Source organism: Dioscorea cayenensis, chromosome 20 (assembly GCF_009730915.1).
Source record: "Dioscorea cayenensis subsp. rotundata cultivar TDr96_F1 chromosome 20, TDr96_F1_v2_PseudoChromosome.rev07_lg8_w22 25.fasta, whole genome shotgun sequence".
Lineage (NCBI taxonomy): Eukaryota > Viridiplantae > Streptophyta > Magnoliopsida > Dioscoreales > Dioscoreaceae > Dioscorea > Dioscorea cayenensis.
The window spans coordinates 30940762-30962142 of NC_052490.1; the positions used below are offsets into that span (position 1 = coordinate 30940762).

General features: G+C 35.7%; 2 protein-coding genes across 2 annotated transcripts; both read left to right on the forward strand.

The window, feature by feature from the left end:
- Nucleotides 1-1153: 1153 nt before the first annotated feature.
- Nucleotides 1154-9397, forward strand: LOC120251914 (probable LRR receptor-like serine/threonine-protein kinase At1g53440). Its single transcript, XM_039260561.1, has 23 exons — nucleotides 1154-1402; nucleotides 2843-3083; nucleotides 3171-3239; nucleotides 3307-3378; nucleotides 3471-3542; nucleotides 3764-3835; nucleotides 4026-4097; nucleotides 4179-4247; nucleotides 4327-4398; nucleotides 4921-4992; nucleotides 5865-5939; nucleotides 6066-6131; nucleotides 6224-6286; nucleotides 6373-6411; nucleotides 6493-6542; nucleotides 6675-7048; nucleotides 7164-7362; nucleotides 7436-7579; nucleotides 7685-7803; nucleotides 7915-8125; nucleotides 8222-8459; nucleotides 8614-8764; nucleotides 8839-9397. The coding sequence occupies exons 1-23, from the start codon at nucleotides 1294-1296 to the stop codon at nucleotides 9247-9249; spliced, it is 3060 nt and encodes a 1019-aa protein (XP_039116495.1). The 5' UTR covers nucleotides 1154-1293; the 3' UTR covers nucleotides 9250-9397.
- An 11038-nt stretch (nucleotides 9398-20435) lies between these two features.
- On the forward strand, nucleotides 20436-21155 carry LOC120251441. The gene has a single exon (XM_039259960.1). It carries the CDS (start codon nucleotides 20436-20438, stop codon nucleotides 21153-21155), a length of 720 nt encoding a protein of 239 aa, XP_039115894.1.
- Nucleotides 21156-21381: the final 226 nt, after the last annotated feature.

Here is a 21381-nt window from a genome sequence, read left to right on the forward strand (position 1 = left end):
CATTATTCCTCCTATAGGAACCTAGTAAAAAATACTAATGAACATTGTTGTGACACCAAAGATTAAAATTTTACCTCTTTACACACTTTGTGATAAGTTATCACTGGGCTACTAATTTTTTTTTCTTTATATAAGGTTTATGAAATGGATATTTATTTTTGATTTCTAATCAACCCATTAAAGTTTCGTTTCTTTTCTTTTTAATTTTTTTTATTTCTTTTTAACTAGTTTATTTTGGTAGTCAATTGTTGGATAGCCTAATGATATGACACAAAAATGCTAAGGGGGATAGTAAAAGTTTGAATCCTTGGACTGTTCACACATTGTACACCCTATTTATCAATATTATTCACGAGTTTTGTGTGGGTCTTTGTAGGAAAAACAGTGGTTTCATTCTTCTAGAATTGTAAAGTTGGGTTTAGGAGAGGTGCTTGTCACTTATTAATAAAAATTAGTTTGGTGCGCTAGTTAAATGGATATAAGTTCCGCAAGACCTAGGCAGTTGAAAGTGATGCATGGACACCAATAAAGTTTCAATTACCTCCAAAATTGGAAGACTAGCAAGATCTGAGGACAAGTCTTAGTATTGAAGACTTTGTTCTTACTTGTGGAAAATTAAAATGGAGAATTGACAACAGGGCCAACACCAAGTCCGTGGATAATTATCAACGATGTCGATATTATTATTATTATTATTATTATGTCAATAATAAAAGACCAAACAATAAGAAAAACTTACATTAAGTCAATAATTAAATAGTCTAATAGTATAAAACAAAAGTGTGAAGGGAATTACAAGAGCTCGAATTCGTCCTCTTACAACACTATTTTTTTCTTTGTTGATTAGTACAATTTATTTAATCGTGATGTGAGTCTCTTTGTGAGAAAAATAGTTGTTTCTTATTTTTAGGTTGTATATCAAGAGGATTTTCTTAAAAAATCTATAATCCACTGAATCCGAAACTAATGTATCTTTCTCCCTACTTATATTTTTGACAATCTTTTAAAGGAGGAGTGTTTATCACCGATTAATTAAAAAAAAAACAAAAACAAAATAAAAACATTAACAAGTGACCGACTAAGCGTGACATTGGGTCGTTTTACCGAAATTAACGAGGGTCCAATTCCAACATCAATACGTTTTTGTGGAAAATAAGGGGAGACCTGATGGTTCCTCAAAATTTGGATGGTGGTGAACATGCTTAAATAGGAACGAACCACTATACGTCTCCACTCAAGAATCAAGATGATGGTTTTACTCTAGCAGAGATAAAAGATTAGAAATAGGAGAAGATGATGAGGTTCAGTGATGGCGTTGTTCCACTCCTCCTTCTCTGTGCCTTGGTTTGGAGTTGCTCTGAGACTGTTCACTGCCGGAACCAAACCCTCCCTCAAAGTGAAGGCATGTTAACTACTTTTCTTCCCTTCTCATTATTCATATGATGTACATATATGATAGATCATTAAATCATATTAATATATTATCTTTCTTGTTAAACCAACTTTTGTCGGAATAAAAATAATATATAACATTACTGACAACTTTAGTCCTCTCACAACACCCGTTCTTATTAATATTATTCATACAACGCCCATGTTCATGAGATTTTTTTTTTTTATTTAAAAAATCAATGAACCACATAAATTAAAAATAAAAAACATTATGAGACCATATTGATATATCATCATTCAATTTTTTTTAATTAAAAATAAATAAATTATGTTTTATTACAAACTAGGGATCTTAATGCATGCGATTATTCACTTTTTCAAAAACTAAGGTACAAAATATGAACAGAACTAAATCACTTTTTGTCTGTCTGATTACATAAAAAATTAGGCCTCTCAGTACATAATAAAATTCAGGTTTTTTTTTTTTTGAAATTTACACAAATTTATGAACTTGTTTTATTGTTAATAAAAAAGTCTGTTTTCTGTTTAATATATATATATAGTTTTCATAATTTATCTACTTTTATGACTTGTCCTTTTTTGCTTTAAATATAGCTCAAAATTTATCTATTTTATTAAAAAAAACTATGTAAAACAATCCTAATACCTCAAGTTCAACAATTAAATGGTGTGTGGATATCATGTTGTTCTAATTTTTTTTAATAAAATAGAAATCGTACTAATTTATTTAAAATAAAAATAAAAAAATAACCAGAACTAACCATGTTGCAAATTGAAAAAAAATTATAAAAATATGAAAAAACTTCTTTGAAGTAACAAGGAAGAAAGAATTAATTTTTAAATTATATAATTTTTAAATCTCAAGAATAATTTTTAATAACTTGGTTTTACTTATCTTTTGTTGTTTTCCTTTCCGTTCTCACTCTTTGCCGTGTTGTTATTGTGTTTGTGACTTCTTTATTTATTTATTTATTGTCTATTATTTATTTATTTATTAATTGATTTTTGACTCATATATTTTAATAAATAATAAGATAATTTTTGTAAAAAAATTCAAACCATAGTGTTAGATGACTTCTATAATATATGTGTTGTTATAAATAAGATTGAGATGAAATGTTTTATTTTATTTCTTTGAAAGAAAAAGTTTTCTAATTGATTTTAAAATCATGCTTTTCTTAAGTGAATCTCTGGCGTAATAATTCTATTAAAAAAAAAATCCTTTCATCAATTAATTAATAATAAATAAAAAAATAAAAAGGACATTATCCTGAATGCACTTAATATGATTTTAGAACACTCAGTTTATATGCTTAAATATTTTCTTTACACAATATGGATAATATAAAGTAATTTTTTTTAAATCACAATAAACATAAAAGATAAGGAGTTACTAATAATTAGGTGGTAATCATTCTGTGGTAAATAGTGGAAGCGCTAAAGAAAATAGGGGCAAAGTTAGGTAAGCATTGGGACTTCTCGGTGAACCCATGCAGTGGGACCTCCGGTTGGGTGGAACCCTCCAAATCCAACTGGTATGGGATGGCCAATGTCACGTGCGGCGCATGCCAAGCCAATAACTGCCACGTCACCAGCATCATCCTCTGGGGCCAAAACCTCACAGGTTCCCTCCCCGATGAGCTTTCTAATCTCACCTCCCTCCAAGTCATGTAATTACTTCTTTCTTAATACTGGCTTAATCATGTTATTAATTATTTTCTTGCTTAATTTACTATTACACTTTGTTTAATCAACAGAAATCTCAGTTTCAATTATCTTAATGGCACTATCCCTGCCGCATGGGCTTCAACCCCTCTTACCAACCTGTAAGTTTCATATAAATTTTTTTTTATCCAAACACATTGAACTCACAAATATATTCTCTAATTGTAGTTACCTTGGAGCAAATCGCATTACTGGACGAATTCCTGATGAGCTTGGCAGAATCACCACCCTTAAAAACTTGTATATATGTGCTTCTTCCTTGTCTTTTCAATTTCATTTAGTTTGAACTTTTTTTTCCATTCATGCTTATTTACTTTTATTTTTTCTCATAGATATTTGGAAAGTAACTTGATTGAAGGCCCACTTCCACAATCTCTTGGCAATCTAACAAATTTGCTTCGACTGTGAGTGATATATATCGCATCCTTTATGAATACTATAAAAATAATGAGGGTCATGGGACGCTAATGAGAGATTCGATGTCTTTTTCTGAAATGAGTTTTTCACACATAAAACTTTTTATGATTTACTATATTATTATTTTGTTTTTTTAATTTTATTGGTTTTCAATCAATTTGAGTGTGAGCGCTCCGTAATTTTACAACAATAATGTTGTTTCTTGCAGCTACCTTGCAGCAAATAACATCACTGGGAAGTTACCAGAGTCATTGGGTAATCTGAAAAACATTACTTACTTGTAAGTCATTATTATTCAGTCTTATTGTTCATCCAAACTATATATATATATATATATATTCACCTAGCACAAACATTTGTAAATGAATCTCATACTTGATTCTTCTCATATACGGTGCTTGAATCAGTCGATGATTGTCCATCAGCATTTCTACATGAACTTCTCTTATAAATCTATTTATTTTTCCCAGCACAATTGGTGGCAATCCCATCACTGGCAAAATTCCTGGTTTCATTGGAAATTGGACACAACTGTATACATTGTGAGTAAGATGTCAATGAAAGGCGTTTGATTTTGTGAAAATTTTCAATTGGTGGGAAACATGAACCTTGAGCTTATGCAGAGAGATGCAAGGCACCTCCTTGGAAGGCCCTTTTCCTCCCATCTCTAGATTGGGAAACATAGAGAGCCTGTAAGAATTACTAAGCTCTATATTCAACTAAGTAGTTTGTTTAATATTATCTGTTTAGAAAATGTGTTTATTTTTGTAGGGAAGTTTCTGACCTGAAAGGAGGTGATGGGAAGTTTCCACCATTACAAAACATGACATATCTGTACAGATTGTATGTGATTGTTTCCACATAAGTATACTTTTTTCATATATATATATATATATATTTGAAAAAGTGGATAAACCATATTCATTATATATCTATATATATATATATATGGACATCAATTGGAGAAATTTGGGAGAATATACATTTAATGGAATATAGAGATGGATTTACTCTAACAAGGGTTATAATTGTAGAAGTTATCAACCTGGTATAGAGAAAAGTGTTGCACCTAAAGATTAAAAATGTGATAATCAAACAATTTAATTATATAGAAGACAGTTGGTCATAAATTGGAAAAGATTGATGAATTGATCCCAAATGTGGAAATGTTTTACTATTCCTAGTGTGACCCATTAAATCTGAAACATTTGCATGTGATAAAATAATGTTGATCTGTATTTCGGTTCTTAGTCCAATCACTTCTGCTTCCTAAGTCCTATGTATTTCCTATTAATTGATTCAATATGCCTATTATACTTTTTTTTTTAAATTTAAATGTTGCCTTATGGTTACTGGTTAGCACAGGGTTTTGAGAAACATGTCAATAACTGATGAACTACCTACTTATATTGGGAATACGACAATACCTGAATACTTGTAAGCTTGTTCTCTCATCTCAGTCATATTATGTTTTTTTATTATATATATATATATATATTGATAGATAAAAAAATCAAAGTTAATAATGTGCACAAATCACTATTATTCACACACCCATTTAATATTTAATCATGTTTTGAGAGAAAGTTGAACCCTAAACCCCCTATATGAGAAATAAACTCACTGTCATCTAATGCACTACTAGTGGTTCTAGGCCATTTAAAAAAGTTCTTTCCCAGTTATGTAACAGAGAATCTTTATAACATCATATATAATAGAGTTGGAGGTCTGAGCCTCCCAACTGAGTAACCTTTCCATGCCCTAAAACTCTAATGCTCTGATTTGAAGCGGGAGAGCTATACCAACCATTGTGCAGATGGCTTTCACTTTACATTATAAATAAATAAAATCCAATATATACAATTTCATATTAATAAATATATATATAGACAACCATTAGATAAATAGTCTAGTAGCAAATCGACATAATCCGAACAAGCGGAGTAGCAATGATGTGTACTTGGCGCATCATATATATGACGTGGAATTTTTGTTTGGTCATATCACATGGAGCAAAGTCAAGCTTAGTATATTGACCATAAAATGATAATTAACGGCCAATGGAGTTTATATACCAAAGACTAAATTAACAATGTATTTGGTTTAAAGACAAAATTGAACCATTTAGTTTAAGAACCCAATTAAGTCTTGTGGATTTAGCTCATGAACCACTACCGTACGCATCTTCTTGTGATCAAATGTCTTTGAAAAAAATGACTTCGTTATTAAAAATCGCACGAACATTGTTTAGCAAATATGTGTGAAATGACTTTTACAATCATGTGCTGATATAATAATTTTGTTTGCAGAGATTTGAGTTTTAATGCCTTGACTGGAAAGATTCCAGACAGCTTAAAAGGAGTCCTGCCGAACCTTATATATTTGTGAGTTTGTTTCTGCTACATCATTTTGAGCCTATTTCTAGTATCTGTTGTTAATTCCTGACACCGAATGTCTTGTCTACTCTCTTAGAATTTTATGCAAGCCAACTGACTAATAATATTTATCAGATTTCTTAACAATAACAAGCTAACAGGAGCAATACCAGAGTGGATCTTGACAAGTGCACAAAATATGTATGCAATGCTAATTTAAAATAATTTGATTCTATCATTAAATATCGCCTTTCTTGTGCTGCACATTTCACTGATGATACACAATGTTACAGTGATATATCTTATAACAGTTTTAACGCATCCAATGCACCAACCGATTGCTCTTCAGGCTTTGTGTAAGGATTCAATTTAATTATCAGGTTTTATTTCTCTTAATAACCTGGTTTTAGTTACTGATTGTTCATTTGGTTTATGCTTGAAGGAATATGGTATCTAGTTATTCATCAACAGATAATAAATCGTAAGATATTTACACTTTCAGTAAGCTTGCATTCAAACAACTTTGCTTTTTATTTGCACTCAAGATGCTTTTCTTTTGCAGGATAAATTCGTGTTTAAGGAGGAATAACCCCTGCTCTTCTATACCAGAAAGTGAGTATATATTCTCGTAAGATTTTTTCCTTTTTTTTCCTTTTTTGTTTAAAAAGAAAATCTGAATTTATATTATTTGTTTTCCTTAAATTATTTCCTACTGATTGCACATGTGTTTTAAAACTCTTACAGATTATGAGTTGTTTATAAACTGTGGTGGCCACAACATGATGGTTGATGGGAATGAGTATCAAGAGGATATTGACGCTCAAGGGGAGTCATGTTACAAATCTTATGAAGAAAAATGGGCTTATAGCTCTACCGGTTATTTCATGGGATCAGGCCAATCATACATTGCAAACAATGTGTCACCTATAGTAGGCCCATCCAATGCTATTAATGAATTGTACACAAGTGCTCGACGCAGCCCCCTCTCACTTACATACTATGGCCTCTGCCTTATGAATGGAAATTATACAGTGAACCTACACTTTGCTGAGATAATTTTCACTGATGATCAGACTTATTTCGCTGTAGGAAGGCGCTTCTTTGATGTGTCTATTCAGGTTATATTTCACTGTGTTCAGAAATAGTTTTCTCTTGCTCTTTTAACTATTTTTAACTAGCATGCAAACTTTAGCTTGCGCTAAGAACTTAAATTGACCCACCAATTGCGTGTAGGGCGAGACGGTCTTGGAGGACTTCAATATTGCAAAAGAAGCTAATGGGACAGGTCGGGCTATCATCAAGAGCTTCAATGCTACGGTAAATAGCAACACTTTGGAGATTCACTTGCAGTGGGCTGGGAAAGGTACCAGGAACATTCCTCTATCTTACGGAGCACATGGACCTTTAATTTCAGCTATTTCAGTTAAACACAGTAAGTGTCCACAAAGTAAGTTTGTCTATCCTCAGATCCTTGTTCTTGCTTTTCACTTGAAAATGTATTGTAGACTTTAAGCTGGATACCGGTGAAATTCATGAGTCACCACCAAAAGGGACCATTTTGGGCACTGTGGCTGCTGGTTGTCTGGTGATCGTCTTGGTCTCAGTATTCATCTTCTTTTTCTTGAGAAGAAAAAATGCTGAAAACCATGGTAAGATAATGAGATTACTCCCCATCTTTTGTTATATTTATATACATATATAATTCTTGGATTATGCAGTCTAAGGAAACCTGTTTCTTGTATGTGAGCATGAAGAACTTCAAGGCCTGGAGTTGCATACTGGAATTTTCACCTTAAGGCAGATCAAAGCTGCAACCAGGAACTTTGATCATGCAAATAAGCTAGGAGAAGGTGGTTTTGGACCAGTTTACAAGGTAATCTATGGATCCTTGTAATGGGCTGGTATTTATCTTGGTGTATTTTCATCTTCTGAAAACCCACTTTGGTACTTTTTCATAATTAAGTTATGGGTTTATCTGAAACAGGGTGTTCTGCCAGATGGTTCTCAGATTGCTGTGAAGCAGCTTTCTTCAAAGTCTAGTCAAGGAAATCGCGAATTTATAAATGAGATAGGGATAATATCTGCTCTACAGCATCCCAATCTTGTCAAACTTTGTGGCTGTTGCGTTGAGGGAAAACAGTTATTTTTGATCTATGAATTCATGGAAAACAACAGCCTCGCAAATGTTCTTTTCGGTTGGTGCTTTAGTCTACTTTTTCTCCAATGTTTTTATTGTTGCACTTCTATTGATAAATTGAATGACATAATGAAGCTGGAGTTTGGCTTTACAGGTCTTGAAAAAGAAAGACTAAAATTGGATTGGCCAACGAGGCATAGAATTTGCCTGGGCGTAGCTAGAGGCTTGGCATATCTCCATGAGGAAACAAGGTTGAAAGTTGTTCACAGAGACATAAAGGCAACTAATGTGCTGCTAGATAAAGATCTCAATGCAAAAATATCAGACTTTGGTCTGGCTAGACTTTCTGGAGAAGATGTAACCCACATAAGCACTCGGATTGCTGGGACCATGTAAGTAAAAAAAAATATATTGTTTGAGAATTTTTTTTTAATGGTGATTTATCAAAATTACTTTCAAGACATGCAGCTAGAGAAAATCTAAAATCTTTGCCTTGAAAACCATATAATAAGCATCTTTTCTCATTTTGCTTGATGGGTTATGTAGAGGATATATGGCACCAGAATATGCAATGAGAGGTTACCTGACGGACAAAGCAGATGTTTACAGCTTTGGAGTGGTCTTATTGGAGATTGTCAGTGGGTTAAGCAACATTAACTACAAGCCAGAGGAAGACCGTGTGCATCTTCTTGATTGGGTAAGCTAATGTTCTTGAGATTCATAAAATAAGGTTCAATAAAATAAGAGCTAATCAAATGCCATGTTCTGCAGGCTAATATTCTAAGAAAGCAGGGCAGGTTAGTTGAACTTGTTGACAAAACTCTTGGTCCAAACTACTCAGAGGAAGAGGCAGTGATGCTGTTGAATTTAGCTCTGATATGCATCAGCTCTTCTGCATCTCTTAGGCCTACAATGACGGAGGTGGTGAACATCATTGAAGGCAAGAAGTCTGTGCCAGTGGTATCCAAGAAGGGCAAAGGCTCAGATAGTGGTCTCAGCACTTGGCTTGAGGCCTTTGAGAAACTCTCTGACAGCGATAGCGAGTTGGTGAGTTCATCAACATGCCATGAGCCGTGGACAGAGTCTTCAGCGACTGCCTATGTTGAAGACAAAGAGGACACCTGGGTTTCGGCGACTAGCAAGGGCATTTTTGATTACTCCGAAATAGGAGCACTAAGTTAAGTTAATGGAGAGAGACCAAAGTTTATATATTTATATATGTATTTATTAAATTTATAAATATGTGACTATTAATTAATTATATATGTAATATATGTACTTCCTTTCACATGTTAGTAACATTCAATGGTTGACAAACCAAATTTATTTATTGAGCTCTAAACCCTTTCATATTTAATTAAAAAAATGTGGGACTATTAATTATGAGTTATGTGCTTTTTTCTGTTCTTGTTTCTTGTTATTTTAATGAATGTGATTCATTCACTTTTTCAAAAAAAAAAAAAATAAATAAAATTAATTACCAGTTATTTTCACTTTAATGTTGTTTATCTATTATTATAATCATGGAGTGGCTATGGCCATCTCCCACCGCAACATTTGGTTACAAATACAATACAAAACAATAAAACAAGGAGGCATCATGTTTGTTGTTTGTCACACCAGTTGTCTCCCAGATCCTGGTATCTATAATTATAATTATCTCCTTTGGAATTGAATTATCATTAGAATTAACCGCATGTTAAAATTTTTAGTTCACTACAGTCTCAGATAAATCAAGACTTGAGGAAGTCGTTGTGATTATTAAATATAGTTTTTTTTAAATAAGAATTTCTCAACTGAGAAGCTGAATTTATTAAAGAAAAAGGATGCAGAGCTAATACATTAAACAGGAAAGCTAACAAGAGCACTAACAACGACAAGCAACAGAGAATTAAAATACAAAGCCAAGCTTCTTGAAAGATCTCATAATCCAAAAAGGCAATTGTCTGCCATCAAGGAAAAGGTTAAGATGATGATAATTAAAACCAATGGAGGCTAAGTTAACAGCAGGCATCATCCACGAAGATAAAATGGTATGAATCTTGGGGCAACCAAGCATGTCAAGCAGAAATTTAACATTAGAAATTTGAGGATGAAACCGCCAGGAGATGAGATGATCAGGACTCCAAACAGTCTTGCAAATCTCCAAATGATCACTGAAAACATGTTTAATGTGAGAGTTCAGATCCAACGAGGTCTGCAAAGCGACTTCAAGAGCAAAAAGTTCGTCTGAGGAATTGAGTAGCTGGGACTGAGATAAACAACCTGCAAAAGATATCACATAATTAGAGTTGGATAAGAAAAAACCAATGGATCTCACCTGTGTGGAATTGTTGACAGTAGCGTGAATGAAAAGAAAATATTCATCAGAGCTGGTAAAGTTGTTGAGGATGAGTTTCTTCCCAAAAGGAACAGATGACCAGCTATCGAAATCACAAACATGAGTGATGGCCTTGCGAGCAACACTAGAAAAATTCGGAGTATGGTTCTTGAAGATAATGTTACAACGAGAGATCCAAATAAACCAAGCTCCCGCAACGATGATTGCAAGTGTACGTTGAGAGTAACCGTAATCTGTTAGCCAAAGACTAGTAGAAAACTCTTCCGAAAAGGAGATGTTTAGATTCTCAATGCTATTAATCAACGCCCAGACATGAAGAGCATGAGAGCAATGATAAAATAAATGATCAATAGTCTCGCGATGAAGATTGCAAAAAACACAAGGGTTACCGGGACCAATATTAATGTTATACGGAAATGCACAAGTGGGAAGCCGACCCTTGAAACACATCCATATAAAATTTTTCAACCTGGGAGCAATAGGAATTCTCCAAATAAGCTGCCAACCAAACCAGCCGCCAGAAAAGAGCTAAGACTATTAAGATGGTGGTAAACCGCAGAAGCGATTCTAGAACAATTGGATTTAGGCTCCCAAACCCAGTGAGAATCAGAATTAAAATCCACAATGGGCAGAGTAAGGTTGGAACTCACAGATTTATCCCCAAATAAGGAATTCAAAGAATGAAAGTCCCAGTTATTATTCAGAATAAGATTGGAAATGTTGGTATGATCAACATCCATATTCATATTGATGAACGTAGGTTTAAGAGCAACAGGAATATAGAATATCCAGGGATCCCACAAGAAAGAGCTACAATTAGGATTAACAATATTGATTTTACAGTAGTGCTTGATAAATGTAGCAGATTTGCAAAGGCCTCTAAACAACCAAGAACATTTAGAAGGGATTGAAGAATGCCAAAGATTCAATCTGCCATATTTAAAATTGAGAAGATCAACCCAAAGGACCTTATCGTTATTCAGGTATTGGAAGATGAGCTTAGACATAAGAGAATGCTAGGCGATTGAGATGTTCGTGATTCCTAAGGCCCCCTCAGACTTACCTTCAATAATGGTTTTCCAATTCACATAATGGATGCCTTTTCCATTGCTGTTCTTACTCTAAAAGAATTTTCTAACGATTCTATTGATTTCAGAAAGTATGGAATCAGGAATAGGGTAAACGGACATGGTATAGACAGGAACCGAAAGAAGAACATAATTAATCAGGATACACTTAGCAACAGGAGATAAATGAAAATTAGACCATCTACTAGCAATATGCCTAATCTTATTCACCAAGGGTTGGAAGGAGTGGATAGCTAACCGTTTGGGGGAAATGAGGATGCCTAGATAGGGAAAGGGGAAAGCAGCTTGATTAAGATTCAGAAGGCTACAAATTCTCAAAGACAAGTGAGAATTGAGCCAGGAGGGAAAGTAGATTTTAGATTTGATAAGGTTAGGGCGCTGACCAGTAAGATTAGAGTAGATAGAAAGACACAAGCGAATATTACGGGCGAATAATTAACCTTGGAGAATAATTAACCTTCAGTGGACCTGGAAGAACTAGCGAGAAGCTCATGTTGTGGTATTACATGGATGAATGACACCATTAATGATTTCTCTCCATTAAGAGATTCATCTATATGTGGCCTGATGCATATTCTAATGTATCTACCTATTGTCATTCCTGTTACTAATTTTTTAAAATTACTTCAGTGATAGAATATGGGAAGTCTGCAATTTTCACTTGCTTTCCATTCTACAATGGATCGAGCAGCTCTAGTTCCCCAAATGTAGATACTGTTAGATGTATGTATATGTTAGATGTATGTATGTATATATATACATGAGTATTGGAGTATACTTGTATGTGTTGCTTCTATATGTAGCCCCTTGATCACTTGTTTCAGATATCAATTGATGAGCATTGATCCATTCTTCTCTCTTTTATCCTTCTTCCTTCCTTTAACATGGTATCAGACTAGGTGCTTTCCTCCGGCCATCTTCTCCGGCCATCTCTCCGGCCATCTCTCTGACTTTTTCTCCTTCATTTTCTACTTCACTACATCTTTTTCTTATTCTTTTCTCCTTCATCCACTCTTTCAAAAACTTACGCTTAACCACCATGCTGGCCAGCTAGCTACTGCTGCTCCCGCCAGCGATCAAGCGCCCTCTGCCTACGCCCTGGCCTTCGCGCCACTGACGCACTGCGTCCACGCCCCAGTACGCCCAGCGTCCGCGACCCGGCCCCAGCCCGCCAGTGCCAGCGCTCGGCTCGTGCCCGCGCCACACCGGACGCCGCGCCGCCGAACACCACCGCCCGCCTCCTTGCTCTCATCAACTAGTTCCTGGAATCAAGGCTTCCTGCCTTTTCCAATTACATGAAGACAACAAGTGTTGGGTCTTTTCCTTCAAAAGCAAAGACATTGATATGATTGGAACTGTGCACATGGGATTAAAAAGGTGCCAGATGGACACTTATGGATTCCGTGGGATGTTACCTGAGATACGTCACCGTAATCTCCACCATTCCGATGTGGTGCTTGATGGCACCAACTATATTCCTTGGTGACTCACTATCAAGCGGATTCTCGATGGCGTCCGCGTTCTTCGCCACGTTGACGGTACATGTCTTGCTCCCACTGCCCCCTCTCTCTCTTTGACACTGCTGCCTCCACCGAGGCCTCAGCTCTTCTCACAGCCTTTGAGCAGCAGTTTGAGAAATGGGCTGTTGATGATTCTACAACCAAGATGATGATCTGTCAGACGGTCACTCTTGACATTCGTACTCAGATTGCTGATCTTTCCACCGCTCGGGAGATGTTGGTCTATCTTGAGCGCTGTTACTGTGGTTCCAGCCAGGCACAACTTCTACATTGTGTGTCAGATTTGACTGCCTTTATTTTTCTATGTCCTATAGCGTGTCAGATTTGGAACCAATTCTACATTCTTTTCAGTGTTTGTTAGAGTTCCATTTATTGCAAGATCTCTGGGGGCACTCTTAACTCCTTGCTAGTGAACAAGCCACTGCATATGGTTGAAGACTTTTACGTTCTCTTTATTTTATAGAATTTTTGGCTTGAGTGCAATATATAATTTAGTGGCTAATCCACTTTAGTAAAAAAGAAAAAAAAAATTCATTTTGATAACAAACACTGTTTTTATTCAAACTTACAAGGTAACATTGAATTTCCTCCTACTTTCTTGGGGTTTAATGCATTTCAAGGTTTTAAGTGCACTAAGCGGACAGAGATTAACTCTTTTATCCAGTGAACTCCTGCCTTTTCGGGTAAATTTTTTAGCATATCACTAAACTTTGGCTCATTTTCACTTTGATCACTGAACTTCAATTTGTATCAATTTGATCATTCAATTTTAATTTGATTTCATTTGGTAGTAAATTAAGGGATTTTGGCCACCAAATGAATAATGTGGCTCTTTTTCGATGACATGGACACCTCTAATAGAATTAATAATGTGTCATGGGAAGGATTGATTTAGATTTTTAGAAAGACATCTTATCAATTGGGGGTTAAAATCTTTGATTTATTATCGGTTGAAATCAAATTAAAATTGAGTGACCAAATTGATACAAATTGAAGTTTGGTGATCAAAGTGAAAATGAGGCAAAGTTTAGTAACCTACTTAAAAAATTTACCTGCCTTTTCTCAAGAGGGATCAATGCACAGCTTAGTTGGAGGAGATTATTGGGAATGACTTCCACGGATTAGACTCTATGCTATGTATTTTTTTACCTTCTAGTATGGATCCTAGGCTAGGGTTATGTCTATGTTTTATGTATTCTTGAATTTTTATAAATGAACATGGTTACTCACATTAATTTATTAAAAAAAATGCATAATGTCATAAAATTAAAATATGATATAAAATCACTACATATCCTTTTTATCAATTAGACTTTTCGGACTAGTTCTCATGAAAAAACAATAGTTATTATTTATTAAAATAGTTTACTTAGAAAATTGAATTTGTAAAATTAGTGCAAATACAATAATAAACTAAGGAGTGAAGATATAAATACTTAATTTTGTCTTATTATTGTAATAAAAATTGGAAAACCCTTGTTCACTTAAAAACATAAAAGTATGGAATTGCTATCCTTAATATAAGAGTGTTTTGAAGTATGTGACTCGAATCAGCTTAACATTTCTTTATCACTTCATCATTTGGTTTGCTATTTTTAGTATTCATGTGTTTGATATAAAATGAATAATTATTTATGTTGGGTTCAGCTCAATAGTGGGCTAGTTCGAATTAATGCGCTCCACACCCAAGATAAAACAAAACAAAACAAAATAAAACCATGTCCCCTTTGAATAAGATAGTGAAAAAAAGAGAAGAAGGGGGCAAGAGTGAAACCAAGAAGGGAGAAGAAACGAAGAGAGGGTGTTGAGATAGTGCAAGAAGATTGAGCGACAAACCGGTATGTGTAAAACTTCATCCAAACTCAAAAAGGTAACTACTTTCACGTAGCTCTCCTCGACCGTAGGGTTTGCTTCCATATATATTCAATCTTCTCTTTGATGTTTGTTGGGCTAATCCATCTTATAGATGATGCGTAACTTGTTGAAAATCTCTTGTTGATGCATTAAAGTTAGTATAGCTATAATCTTTTAATTGTATTCAGAGAAAACCATTATCACCCTTAACTAATATACTGAAATAAATTTCAAATAGCTAGCTCTAAGGAGTCTCATGGTTTTTCTTTCTATTTGAAGCAATTTCATCGAATAATCTTGTTGTTAGCTTGATCTATTGTTTTACATTTCATTATAATACAAAAGAAAGGGTTTAGAAGTGTTTTGAGCTTTGTTTAAAGGTTTAGAGAGTCATATAGGCAAGCATACATGCTCACACCCGCACAAAAGGTCACATAGCACAACCTGGGAGCAATACCGACCAAAATATGCTAGCATATGAGGCCAAATACTGTGTCCAGAGTGCCGTGTGGGCAAGTGTGCACCCACATAAGAGGGTACACAGTACAATCTGAGAACCGTGTGGATCAAAATGTGCCCATACATATGACATACATATGAACAATAATTTACTACAGTTCTTCAGAAAAATTCTAAACATTGCTTATGCCGGAATAATAAATGCTTGAGTAGACATATTTTTATATATGTTTTACATGCATTGAGCATCATTTTTACTATGGTTTATGTCTCATATTGTGTATTTGGTGTTCTTTTATGCATATAGGTTGTGAATGCCTTGAAGAGTAAAAAGGAAGCAAAGATGGGCTATAAAGACATAATGTTGGGAGTTCTTGTTCAATTCAAGGACCAAGACACGAGAGGAGTTTATAAACGTGGAGATGTGTGCCAACTTCCAAGAAGATTCAAGTCAATTCACTATTTGGAAGGGCACAAAGGCAGCCACATCTTCATATTCTTTCTCTTTGTGAAGATTACAAGACCTCTCAAAGATACGTCGATGAAGAAAAGTTTTATAGCCTACCACATGGACGTGTGCCCGGACATGTGGCCTTAAGAGAAGAGTGTTCGGATCGCGTTTTGTGAAAAGTACTGTAGCAATTTCGGATCCCGGACATGTGGAAATTCTTGCAGCCCACGCGGGCGCGTGGAAAATCCACACGGGCGCGTGAGGGCACGTGACAGACGCGATCTAAGGCCTATAAATAGCCGTTTTGCCCTATTCTTTCGGATCTTTTGTGCGGCTCTTGAGGGTTGAGACGGCTAGGGTTTGGAGAGGAGGTCTTTGCGGCTTTGGAGGCGCTTCATCACCAACTTTGATCGATTCCTCCTCCGTCATAGCATAAAGGAAGCCACCGGTGAACCTAGCTTCGGAGTGGGTCCTTCAAGACGTCGAAGCTCTCCATCAAGGCCATCAGTTCATATATAAGGGGGTTTATTTCTATGGTTTTAATGTACTTTCATTCATTGATGGTGTGTTTTGTATGTTGCTCCATGGAGAGCTAAAACCCTAGAGGGTATTTGGGCTTGTGAACCCTAGGATTCTCATCTTTTGTGGATTTGCTTAGTGTTTCTATTTAATCCGAGTTTGATTAAGTTTTAATCTTGTATTCTCATTGCTTGCTTGTTTAATTAATCCTTGTGGTTGATTGGATTTGCATGATTTGTTGCCTTGGTGGGAGAGAGATCTCCATTAGGGTTAGAACCTCAAGATTGAAGAGGGTTGAGAGGGTGAATCATGAGATAGTGAAGTATCCCCTTTCCCCTCCGATTGGTGTATTCTATCTCCATTCCCTAAGCTCTATGCAACCATATTTGGTGGGAGGCGTGAGATTGCTCGATTTCTCCGCCGGGACCTTGTAGGGGGTTAGGATCCTTCGCCGGGAATTAGGGTTGGATCAATCTTTAGGAATTGGATACACAATTTGGAATCCCTAGAGTGTTTTGCGGTCATATATGGTGTGAGGTGTTGAGATTGAGTGATTTCTCCACCGGGACCTCGTAGGGGACTAGTATCGGTGATCTAGAGATAGACCCGATTATGTTTGGATTTCCACGACTTAACTTACTCATCATAGAAACACTTTTGCTTATCCGAGTACCTAATACTCGAATCCTAGGGGAGCATTGCCAGAATACCCCACTTTTACTGATTGAGATTCTCCTTCCATTTTACCCTTGCATATTCGTCTCCGGTGTTCATCTCTTCGCACATTAGATCACCACACTATCCCATTATCATTAGGCTAGATAGCAGAGAAGAAGTTAGTACTAGTAGCCCTGTTCCCTGTGGATTCGACTACCCGACTCACCGGGTATTTATTACTTCGACACACGTGCACTTGCGGTACACACACGCATATTCGGACGTGTCACGGAACCCCAACAATTTAAAATGTCAATTATTCTATAAATAGAACATTGTAAATCCTCCGAACTTGGTTAGCTTAAATATAAGCTTCCATTAGCCAATTATAATATTTAACTTTCATGTGGAAAATAAAAAATTTAACTTCTTAATGTGTGCTCGAAACATAAATAATGTGTAATCACTTATCTCCGGTTTTTTAAAAAAATAATAAATAAATGACAATACATTAATTACTATACTTTTTTTTTGAAAAGGCCGATAAACCACATTCATTGAAAAAGCAACGACAACAAAACATCTACTAGCTGTGGAAAGAACAAAAAAAAACAGAGAAAAACATTGAACAGAACAGAAATACAAAACACGGTACACTACAACTCCCATTGCTTGAAGTGGAATGAAACAAAAGCCTAGCCTTCCATCTTATCAGGATCTCTTTCTCCTGTCCCACTAGTCTGAAGCCCATCAGCAAGGATAGTGTGTGGCACTATCAGCTCTAGGCCGCGGTGAACGCTAGAAATCTGATCATCCAGTCTACTTTTAGACTTCGTTTGATTAGCAACATGAAAAATGGTTGGAAAAGAAAATTTTTGCATGGAATATTTTTCCATGGAAAAGTTTTACATGGAAAATGAAAAAATAGTCGTTTGATTGGCATTATTTTCTAGCTAGAAAATAACAAATTTTCTATGGAAAATTCAGATTTTGTTATTTGATTGCTCTTATTTTCCACGGAAAATATAAAATTTTCCATGGAAAAAACTTCATTTGTTGTTTGATTGCATCAATTTTCCCTTAAAAAAAATTCACATTTTCCATGAATTTTTTTTTTTAAATTATTAAAATTATAAACAGCGCTATGTGCAATTGAATCTTAACATCAAAATACCGTGGAATCTTGATCTAGATAAATTTATTTAAAATATTATCAAGTTATATAATTTATTTTTAAAAAAAATTAAAAGAAAAGGACAAACTTTTTTTTAAAATTTTTGAAAGAAAAGTTATTTTAAATATTTCAATCGCACGTTATTTTTTCACATAGCCCTTTATGTTTTCCCTGGAAAACTTTTCCCGGGGTGGAGGCAGGAAAAATTTTCCACTGATTTGAGGGAAAATATGATCATGTGATAGAGTTTGTGGAAAAAATTTTCACACAAAATTTTGGCAAACAAACAGCCTATTTAGATGGAAAATGACCCGTGAAAAATTTTTCTATGGAAAAAAAGAGCAATCAAACACAGCCTTAGTGTCAAAGGCTAATATTAATCAAGACAGAAGCATATGGTCAATCTTCAAGATATGAACAAGCGAGGAAGCAGAACAGTCATTAAAAATACGAGCATATCTTTCAAGCCAAGTAATCTATAACATAGCCTTGGCAACTAAGTCAACCATATGTCTCTTTGGAGAAAATATCTTGGACCTCCAGAAACCCCAAATCTCATCAAGAGAATTACGTAATTCCGGTAGCTAAAAAGGCTATAAGAAATAGCTCCAAATCTACTTCACAAAAGAGCATTGAATAAACGAATGATCGATTGATTCGCATGCCACATGATATAAAACACAAGTGGTAGTGGGGAGCTTGTTGCATCTTCTTCAGGCTAAATTTTCTATAGTGAGAATCTTCTTTTTCCACGCCAAACAATTGAACAAACTAATTTCTTGGGGCAAGGCTTACACTAGAAGAAGCTTGCCACTGGGCAACGAATACCTTCATCATTTATAAAATTATAGGACTTAACAGATAAGGTTCCATATGGGATAGGGACCACCCCAACTTGCATTGTCATGAGCTCCATCATCTGTCGTAGTAATATTTTGCAGGTAATCACTTGGCTCCAGCTCTCTATTAAAAGGAAGCTCTTCTAATAGAGAGTTAAGGTTCTTGACAAATCCTGCAAGCCATAGTGACTCAACAAAAACTTCCGGCCACAAATTCATAGGGGTCGCCCACCAAACCATCTGTTTCTTCAGAACGAAGTAGGTGTTCCATTCTTCTGAATGGTGTGGGTAATGCAGTTTTTTAAACCAGGTCGATAGCTTAAAAAACCACTCCATAAGAAGGAGCATCTTCCTCTTTGCCTTTCAAGGAGATTCCCACTGAAAACTCCATACTTGAATCTTATAACATGTACTCCACACCAGTCAGTATTGTGCACAAACTTCCACCACCACTTACCCAAGAGTGCCGCATTAAAAATTCTTAAGTTCATAATTCCCCATCTACCATGCTCCTTTGCCCTGTATGCAAATGCTTTCCTAGTTAACCAATCTGCATTTGGGGAGTCAATATCCGGACCTATCTAGAGAAAGTCCCTAATGATTCGATATATTACTTTGATCACCCAATTTGGTAGCTTAGAGATGGACAACAAGTATGTAGGCACCACTGACAAAACTAAATTGACTAAGGCGAGTCTTCCCGCCAAAGACAGCTGACTAGCTTTCTAGGTTGATAACTTGCTTCTCACTTTCTTGATTAGCAAATCCCAATCTTGTTTTCTCGGCTTGTTGCCACAAATTGGGATGCCTAGGTAGGTTATAGGTAGTAAACCCATGGTGTAGTTCAGCGTACCAGCTTTAACCATGTCAAGGTGGCAGTCTTTTCGTGTAGAGTAGAGGCACGTTTTGGCAAGGTTTGTAGTGAGACCTGATAGTCCCTCAAGCAAGTAGAGAATCAGCTTAACGATTCTAAGATCTTCCATTCCGTTTGTGGAAATGACTAAAAGGTTGTCTATGTACTGCAGGTTACAAACTCGCACTTGGTCTCCTAATGGCATCCCATAGACTACTCCAAAAAGCAAAGTATGGGTGAACATGTTATTGAGTACATCGGTAACAAGAACAAAAAAGAGTGGGATAAGAGATCACCTTGTCTCAAACCCTTGCGATACCATACATACCCCTCCTGTGAGCCTTAATGACTGCACTTATCTATATTATAAAAAAAAGCTTAAATAAGTTTATTACTCACCTATGAAAAAAAAGAAAAATATGTGTTTGTCTGTTTTTATTTTTCTAATATTGATTTCTGGAATGAACTCCGAACTTTAAGAAACCTTATATCAACTCCCTGGATCGTCTGTGGAGACTTCAATACGGTCTTTTCCCTTGAAGACAAAAATAACGGCATCTCTAATCCTAGAGATATCATCACTTCCCAGGACCTCCTAAGTGAGCTTGATCTCATGGATCCCCCTATTAGTGGGAGAAAATTCACATGGACTAACGGACAATCTAATCCTATTTGGGTCCGCCTCGACAGATTTCTTTATTCTCATGATTGGGATTCCTTATATCCCAGATCTACCCAATTTGATCTCCCCAAATTTGGTTCAGATCATTCTCCCATCTGCCTCAAGTTTGGAACACACTTTAAGCGATCCCGACTCTTCAAATTTGAAAAATTCTGGTATACCAATCCTGATATCACAATTCTTGTTCAAGATTGGTGGTCAGAACTTAATCCTGTTGGTTGCGGAGCGTTTATCTTATCCAAGAAACTTGCTCATTTAAAATCCAATCTCCGCACCTGGTCCAAAAACACCTTTTGCGCTTCCAAGATCCTAAAATGTAATCTCCTGTATGAATTACATTCCATTGACATTATCGGAGAAACCAGACCATTATCTGAGGATGAGTCTAACCGTCTTTCTCAAATCCGATCTGAACTCTACACCATTTTAAATCAGGAAGAAATTTACTGGAAGCAACGCTCTAGAATTACTTGGCTTAGAGAAGGGGACTCCAATACAAAATTCTTTCACAACGTCGCTAACAGAAGGAGAAATAGAAATCTTATCCCTCGCATTCTTCAGGAGGATCATTGGATAACTGGCAACGAGCATATCGGTAGAATCTTCACAAACCACTACCGCTCGACCTTTTGGCACCTCGTTACCAAATAGATTCCTCCTTGATCGGAACTTCCTTTTTTTAATCAAAAGGGAAGAATCGATCTCTCACGACTTGAAATTCCTTTTCACTCCCTGAAGAAATTAAACTTGCGCTTTTTGGTCTCAACCCCGACAAATCACCGTGTCCGGATGGCTTTCCCATGTTCTTCTTTCAAAAACACTGGACCCTACTCCAACCCTCAATTGTCAAACTTTGCGAAGACTTCTATGAGGGTAC

Bases quoted from the DNA above. Each gene is read 5' to 3' on its own strand.
- LOC120251914 (XM_039260561.1), top strand. From the start codon at position 1,294: ATGATGAGGTTCAGTGATGGCGTTGTTCCACTCCTCCTTCTCTGTGCC. The intron at 6,132-6,223 runs GTATGCAATGCT...ACAATGTTACAG, and splicing joins TTGACAAGTGCACAAAATAT to TGATATATCTTATAACAGTT. The intron at 8,460-8,613 runs GTAAGTAAAAAA...TGGGTTATGTAG, and splicing joins ACTCGGATTGCTGGGACCAT to AGGATATATGGCACCAGAAT.
- LOC120251441 (XM_039259960.1), top strand. From the start codon at position 20,436: ATGGATCCCCCTATTAGTGGGAGAAAATTCACATGGACTAACGGACAA.